The sequence below is a fragment of the Galeopterus variegatus genome, unplaced genomic scaffold, assembly GCF_000696425.1.
Source record: "Galeopterus variegatus unplaced genomic scaffold, G_variegatus-3.0.2 Scaffold1178, whole genome shotgun sequence".
Taxonomy (NCBI): Eukaryota; Metazoa; Chordata; class Mammalia; order Dermoptera; family Cynocephalidae; genus Galeopterus; species Galeopterus variegatus.
Window position 1 is genome coordinate 376,478 of NW_007727289.1, and position 8,389 is coordinate 384,866.

The 8,389-nt window shown below is 34.7% G+C and overlaps 1 protein-coding gene across 1 annotated transcript in view; it reads right to left on the reverse strand.

Moving 5' to 3' along the window:
• DENND4A (DENN/MADD domain containing 4A) overlaps nt 1-8,389 on the reverse strand; it is a 94,383-nt gene that overhangs the window by 41,990 nt on the left and 44,004 nt on the right. Inside the window, exon 11 of the mRNA XM_008575373.1 lies at nt 2,013-2,146. Coding sequence (XP_008573595.1) covers nt 2,013-2,146 — 134 coding nt within the window. The remainder of the gene's footprint in view (nt 1-2,012; nt 2,147-8,389) is intronic.

Consider the following 8,389-nt stretch of genomic DNA (forward strand, 5'->3'; position numbering starts at 1 on the left):
GTAGGCAAATAACAACTTAGGTTTAACACATTGGTACATCAGGCCTAGCTCTCACTTTATCATGAATTGGTTTCAGGTTAGGTAGCAGGCCCAGGGCCTAATTTATGAGAAAGGAAATTGAAGAGGTAGGAGAAGAGGACGAAAGATTAGAATGGGTGGCTGTAAGAGGAGACAGGCCTATATAGGGCAGGGTGTCCTGGGCATTTAAAAGGTAGCCGATAAGAAAAAGACATGCTGAGAAGAACAGATGCAGCCCCTGAACAACAAACAATCTACTTTATAATATTCTTAAAGGTATAAAAATAGTTTCAATTAACTAAGAAGAAATGTAACTATAATAAAGATGGTAAACAATATTTACTATATATTATGATAGGCAAATACAGTAAAATAAAAAAATTAGTAATGATTGAAAAGGTGAGTGGAAATAAAACAGCAAAGATCTTCAGGAAAACCATGTCCTTTAAAAATCATTGTATGTATACGGTGTAATAATAAGACCATTTTGTGTGCCTTATGGAAATACCTCGTCATTTTACACACACAATGTAAGTACATGAGTCATCTCTTAGAGGACACAGTGTGCTCATTAAAGGCATTTGTTTTTCCAATGCTGCTTATGATTACACCAAAATTATATTGGTAGTCTCAAGAAAAAAATGACTCAGACTCTTTAAAAAATGGGAACTTTTTAAGCTAAGTAATTTTCTTATTAAAGGACTAAATCAAAAAGTAAAATTTAAATTAAAAAGTTAAGGGCTGGCTGGTTAGCTCAGTTGGTTAGAGCGTGGTGTTACAACACCAAGGCCAAAGGTTTGGATACCCTTACTGGCCAGATGCCACAAAAAAAAAGAGAAAAAAAAAAAAAGTTAAAACCAAACTATATAAAGAAAACCAAACCAAAACTATATTAATGAAACATATCTAAAGAAGACTAAGAAGTGCAGAGATCAAAGGAAAAAAATCTTGTTTAGAAAGAAATCAAGAGAAATATTTTAAATATCTTTGATAAAAGACAGACTTTTTAAAGAGTTGATATGAGTAATATATCACTGGATGAAAACAGCAGGAATCATGAGCCCTCTGAATTAATCAACATTCACAAACATGTCGCACTACTTTTTCATCTGTTAGATGAAGAATTTAATCCAAGTCATAAATGAGGATGTCCTGAAAAATCCTCTTTCAATGAAAATAACAAACTGTGACTCCAAGAAAAATACATGTGAAATGATTTTAGAATCTTTAAATAAAGTCAGAATGGAGAATACAAAATTACTTAAAGTCTAAAAGGAAATACAATTTTAAGTAAAAATAAAAGTATACTAGACACTAAATAGTAAATCTACCTCTACCGTAGCCCTTATTTTACTGTGCTAAGGTCTTTTCTCTCTTCTCCACTAGACTTAAAGACAGGCACAATATATTGCTCAAGTCTACATACCAAGCACTTAGCACAGTGTCTAACTAAATTTCCTAAATTAACAATGATCAATTCTAATAATTCTGAATTTCCATGACTTAAAATAAAAACTTATGGAAAAATTAAGAGCTTAAAAAATTATATCACATAAATCCAGGCCATAAATATTGATTCTAAATTAGATTTAGTGTTTTTGTAAATTAAGGTTAATCAATGTGTATATAGGATGAAAAGAGGAGGTGAAAGTGAGGAAACCAGCTTTAGTGAGAAACAAAAATCAAAATTCTATAATAAAAGTGCTTCATTTGAAGGGAGAAGTCTACCTGAATTTAATCAACATTTATGATGATAGATACTTATGCAGACATAAAATTAGAGAGCCTCCCAAGTCTAATTACACAAAAGTATATATATTTTGTGTTTATACCTCAAATCTTAATAATGGATGTGGGATAAGCTTGCTTACCACCTAAAAATTAGGAATCTGTAAAGTTTGGATTTTTGAAAATATCACAGTCCTTAGTTAGCTATGTCACAGATGATGAATTGCTTCTCTCTTTCAATCTCAAACATTGTGCCTCTTGAATACCTGTACTGTAAAGGGGGTTCTTCACCACTGGGTAGGTGGGGGATCTCAGGTGGTGTTACAAAAACAGTATGTTCACTTTTGAAAGATTCATCCAGTTCTATAAGTCGCACTTCACCACTCTTGTCCATATCCACCTGAAGGAATTTAAAAAACATATATTTAAAAAAACACATTGGTTAGCCAAGTGTTCATCTACAGGGGAATGGTTAAATAAACTATTTGCACAAATAGATACTAAAGAGCTATTAAAAAAAAAAAGCAAGTTCCCTACAAACTATTCTAGGAAGAGCTCCAAGATAATTAAGTGAAAATGGCAAGGTGCAAATCATTGTATATATATAGTATACTATCTTTCGAGTATGAAAGAGAGGAAAATAAAAACATATATTCATTTTTGCTTATATTTACATAAAGAAATACTGGAAAGATACTAAGAAAACTAATTACCTATGAGGGTACTTCAAAAGTTCATGGAAAAATGGAATTAAAAGATAATACGAATCTTTCCATGAACTTTTTGAAGACCCCTTGCATATGGGGAAGAGGAGAGAAATGGAGTGGACAAAGATGGGATAGGACCCAGATGTCCCAATGTCTACCTTTTTATATTGTTTTGCATTCTGAATCATGAGAATATATTCAAGAAATAATATTTTTTAAAATGCATGTGTGTTTGCATGATGAGAATAGTGGGTTTTATAATACATATTTTAAATTTATACTAAATATAACAAATTCCCTAAGCCTTTTCAGTATATGTAGAAATACATTTGAGTTAAACTCTAAACACATTGATAGTGAAAGCACTTTAGCAGTACTATTTCCCCTAGGTACTCTATGGAAAGGTAATATCCAGAAAAAATGAAAACTTCACTGAGCCTAAAGTTTCCCACAAGAGCTCATAAACTAAAGGGCAGAATACTGACATTAATCAAAAAAACAGACATTACATTTATGACAAAGTACAACCCACAAAATTTTATTGGGTTAGAAAAAATTAATATCATATGCCAGTTCAGAATAAGTGGGAGTGCGAGAATTATTAACAAATTAAATATTTAAGATAAGGGTCCTGAGATGGGACTCAGGGCCTCAGCCCTGCCCCCACCCAAAACCAGGTAAACAACAGAGCCAGCTGCCGGGGTCCTGAGACAGGGGCCCAGGGCCTCAGCTCTGCCCCTGCCTGCAACCAGGCAAGCAACGGAGCCAGCCGCCCCAGGTCCTGAGACAGGGGCTGAGGGCCAGCCCCTCCACACACCCCCACCCCCCTGCAACAACATCTTAGAATGTACTTATTAGCTATGTGTGTTTCTTTGGGGTGTGTGACTTCTCTGCTCATGTCCTTCACCAAATTTCTGCTTAGATTTTTCTAATTCATTTTTAAGAGTTCTTTTTGCATTAAGGATGCTAAGCTTTGTGTGGTAAATTTGTTCCTTACAGTTGACTTTAAATTTAATTTGTGATGTTTTCCTTTGTTTCTATGTTGGGAAAATAATTTTCTATCTAAACATTAAATAAAAATAAATAAATAAATCTTTAAGATAAGGATTTAGGGCAGAGTATACCAAAAAAGGAGAGAGATAAGTTTTTTATTTTTTCTAACTCTTAAATACAGCAGGTACAGTCAAAGTCTTTTTACATAAATTGTTGATTATAAATTCACAGCATTACATGTCATAATCTCTTGTATTAAAGGATGTTTATAATGGTATACCCATACAGTGAACTAGACATTAGGGCATATTCCATAATTATAATTAATGACAAGAGAAAATGTTCACAAAATGATAAATTTTAAAAAATCAGGCTATCAAGTCACAAATATATTATGATTCTTAATTTTTTAAAGAGTGATTATGTGTATTATACAGATGTATTCGTGCACATGCTCACTCTCTCACACACACAAAATTATCAAAATATTAGCTCTGTGTAGTGGAATTACCAGCAATTAATTAATTTTCTTCATTATATTATGGTTTATTTTCCAATTAAAAGATAATGTCTATGTATTACTTTTGTTTTTTAAAAATTACAAAAGTAATAAATGCTCTAAATAAAAACTTAAAGTAGAATAACAACTTATTTCAATTCTGTGAAGGATATTTAAAAATTAATCAGTACAAAAGGAGGTACCTTTCTTTTTAGCCTGTCAAAACGACTTTTATATGGTGAAACTAGCAATGATATAATAAATATGGCAATCTGGATAATCACATACCCTGCTGGTATTCAAATTTGGTACAGTCTTCTTTTTAGAAAGCAAGATGTGTTTAAACATTTCTATCTTATTCTTATTCCAAGAAAATAACATAAAAAAGAGTTATCAGAATGAAAGATGTGTTTTGTAGGATTACAGTAGTAATAAATTAGAAATCATCTACATGTCAAAAAATAGGTAAATGAATAAACCATGGTAAATTCACTGGAGAAAATACAGTCACTAAAAATGAAAATAGGCTGGCTGTTTAGTTCAGTTGGTTAGAGTGCAGCCTTATAACACCAAGGTCATGGGTTCACATGTATCAGCCATCCATCAAAACAAAAAAATGAAAATAGAAAAGATTATGTAGGAATGTCTGGTTGAACAAGACAAATTAAACACCAGTTTGCCTTCAATACCTCCTGAAATCCCACCAAAATAAGAGTATGGATTGAGGGGAAAAAACCTACAAAGACAAAATGAACTGGAAAGGGACAACAGCAGAATTGGAATTCAAAACATTTTAGAAGCTTCAAAGTAGATTGATATGACCTGTAAAAACGGAAAGCAACTATTTGGCACTATGGAGTAGACAGAGGAGAGAAGCCAACAAGAAAGACATTTTGTGCCATAGAGCCACAGACAGGTCAGGAATGGAAAGCACTAGATGACCTTAAAGATGAGAATGTAAGTGGGGCTGAAGAGGAGAATGAGTTAAAAGTCTGCATTTAAGGATTCCCAGATCCCTGGCCCAAACCAATACAATTTGGCCACTACCTCTCCCTAACACCGGCAGAAGACTAGGCTGGGTCTTTTTGGGTGAAATCAGAAGGCCTTTATTTTAGACTTGAGGATGCTGAAGGAGATGAAGAAAGTTACTGAAAACAGGTGAAATAACTAAAAGCCTTGGGCCGGCCCGGTGGCGCACTGTTACAGTGCGCCGCTTGGGAGCGCTGCGGCGCTCCCGCCAAGGGTTCGGATCCCACATACAGACTGACCGCTCACTGGCTGAGAGAGGTGCGGGTGCAACACTGAGGGTTGCCGGTCCCAGTCCAGTACGGGCACGACACTGAGGGTTGCGATCCGTTGCCGATCATGAAAAAAGACAAAAAGGAAAAAAAAAAAAAAAAAAAGAAATAACTAAAAGCCTACATGTTATAAGAAGGAGAAAACCTGTTATCTTCTCCACTCAGCTTTGAGAATACCGGCAGTTAGGCTTATGCTCCCCAGGCTAGAGACTGGAGGATAACTCTTGGGGAAACTAATCAGTCTAAAAGAGAAGAATTACAGACACTGACCAAACAGGAACTCTAATAAAATAGTTGAGTCCCTTTATGATCATCAGTCTCACACCTAAGAGAGCCCCAAACCCCACTTTCCCAGAAAGAACTCCAATGAGCTCTTTGTGCCTCACTCTTAAAAGTGAATAACAACCAAAGTTCACCATACACAAGGAAAACTAATACCTTAAAAGAACAAAATAAACAAATACAAGGATATTTTTAAAAGTTCAGGGAAAGATTAGTATTATCTTTAATTCTATTTTTCCACCAACTTTTTGAAATACCCACATTTAAAAAGGTACTCAGGAGAAGCACAGACAACGAAGGGAGAAGAAACCTTTAAAATAACTAAAATGAATAAGCCTACATCCATGAAATAAGAACAACATGCTATAAAAAGGAGCATTCAGTGAATAAAAAAGAGCTTATGGAAGATACATATATTATTAGCAGAAATAAAAAGTACACTTATAAGGTTTGGAAGATAAATCTCCTAAAAAGTGGAACTGAAAGACGAGACAGAAAATGGTAGGAAAAGAAAATTAAGAGGATCAGGCCACAAGGGCCAATATCCAAATAATATGCATTCCAGAAACAGAACACAGAAAATGGAAGAAAGAAAATAAAGAAAAAATGCAAGAAAATTCCCCAGAATTGAAGGAAATGAATCTACAGATTAAAAGGGCCTACACATATCCAACTCAATGAAGAAAAAAGGCCTGCATGAGGCATATATTTATGAAAATTCAGAACATGAGGGATCGTAAAAGCTTCAAAGAGAGAAAAAGAGATCAGGCACAAAAGATAAGAAATCAAGATGGCTTTAGACTTCTCAACAATAATACTGGTAGCTAAAAGATAATGCAGCAACGACTTCAACATTTTAATATAGCCAAATTAGCAATTAAGTATTAGGAGAGCAGTGGGAGGGGGGAGCGGGAGGAGGGAGGGAGGTTTCGGTAATGGGCCACAATAATCAACCACACTGTATATCGACAAAAAAAAAAAAAAGTATTAGGAGAGCAACACCAAGGTCAAGGGTTCATATCTCCATACTGCAGGTCAGCCACAAAAAAAACACCCTAAACTCCCCCTCAAAAAAAAAAAAAAGTATTAGGGAGAAATTTTCAGACAGATAGGGTATCAAAAAATGTATCTCCCATGTACCCTCTCTCACTAAACTACAAGATGTGCTTCACCATAACAAGGAAATAAACCAAGAAAGTATTGAAGCCAGAAAGCATGGCATCCAACTGCCAAGAGAGGTCAATATAATTTCAAGGTTGATGGCAAAGGAAAATCCCAGATTACGGGGCCGGCCCGGTGGCGCACTGGATAAGTGCGCCGCTTGGGAAGCGCGGCGGTGCTCCCGCCCGAGGGTTCGGATCCCACATACAGACCGGTTCCCGCTCACTGGCTGAGCGAGGCGCAGGAGCAACACCGAGGGTTGCAATCCCGTTGCCGGTCCCCGGTCCGGTACGGGGGCAACACTGAGGGTTGCGATCCGTTGCCGGACACGGAAAAAGACAAAAGACAAAAAAAAAAAAAAAAAAGAAAATCCCAGATTACAGACTAGAAAGTAACCAGTTAAGACTAAAACAAAAGGATGGAAAAATGCAAGAATTTTTCACACACACACACAAATCAAAAGGATAGATTACCTTATGTGTTGGAAAAATTAACAGATTTTTCACTTTTGAACAAGAGTTTGGAGATGTATTAACAACAGCCACAAAACAAAAAGTATAACAATTATTAACTTCGGGAGAATAAAATCATAAATGAAATTTTAATTACTATTTATATATGGCCCAACTGTGATTACATACAAAGTAATATTACTATTAACACTGAACAATTATTTGACCAAAACTCATAACTATTTTGGGAGAATTGTGATGGTAGTAAATATGACATAAACAGATAATACGGAAAATAATAGGCAGCAATAAAAACACATTATTTAGAAATATTAAGGTAAATGATTGAAGAAATAGCTGAAAGAGAAAGTGGGTGCCTCTGAAGAGTAGAAACAGGATGTGAAGGGAAGGGACTTGTAAAATTCTTTGACTTTTTTAATGATGTCATATTTTACTATGGTAAAAATAAAAATTTACCCTCAAAATATTTGGCAGCAATATTAAAAATGCTTATTAAGACCTGGTTATGTTAAAAAAAAAAAAAGAAAACCATTTTACAATTATTTTAAAAACACTGGAAGTAAATGTAAAATGGATTTTACATTAGGGTACAAGGCTTATGCAGGTTTTTTCTCCCTTTTATTTTCCATACTTCCTGTTACTTTAGTAATTCAATAAAAGTCCTAAAAAATTAAGCTTTCAATAAAGACAGAGAACACCTTAGCCATTAACAGGAAACCTAAAGGTATTTTTAAAAGACAACATTAGAAACATGTAAATGATAATTCAAAATCACAGGTATCCCTAGTAGGATATGGTGTCCGTGGGCAATCCAAAAAAAGTAAGATACTTTATACCCACAAACTTACTTACTTTACTTTATTTATTTATTTATTTATTTATTTGCAGCTTCCAAACACTTGACATTGGTGCTATCAGCACCATGCTCTAACCAAGTGAGCTAACTTGCCAGCGCCTCCGCAAACATTTTTATGCAGATGAAATGGGGTTAATCTAATTAGTAAAGGCAACAATGATAATGACATAGAAGAGATGAACTAGAATAAAAAGGTTAAAACAAATACCCAAGGTTGCTGGAAAGAAGGCTGAAAACTATCCCTGTTTCCATGATGGAATACTGTAAGAAGACTGCTTGTCTATGAGCATCAGGGGTTTTAAAATTTTTATTTATTTATTTAACAGTTACTCCCTCTTTTTTTTCCCCCCCCTTTTTGTCTTTTTTCGTGACCT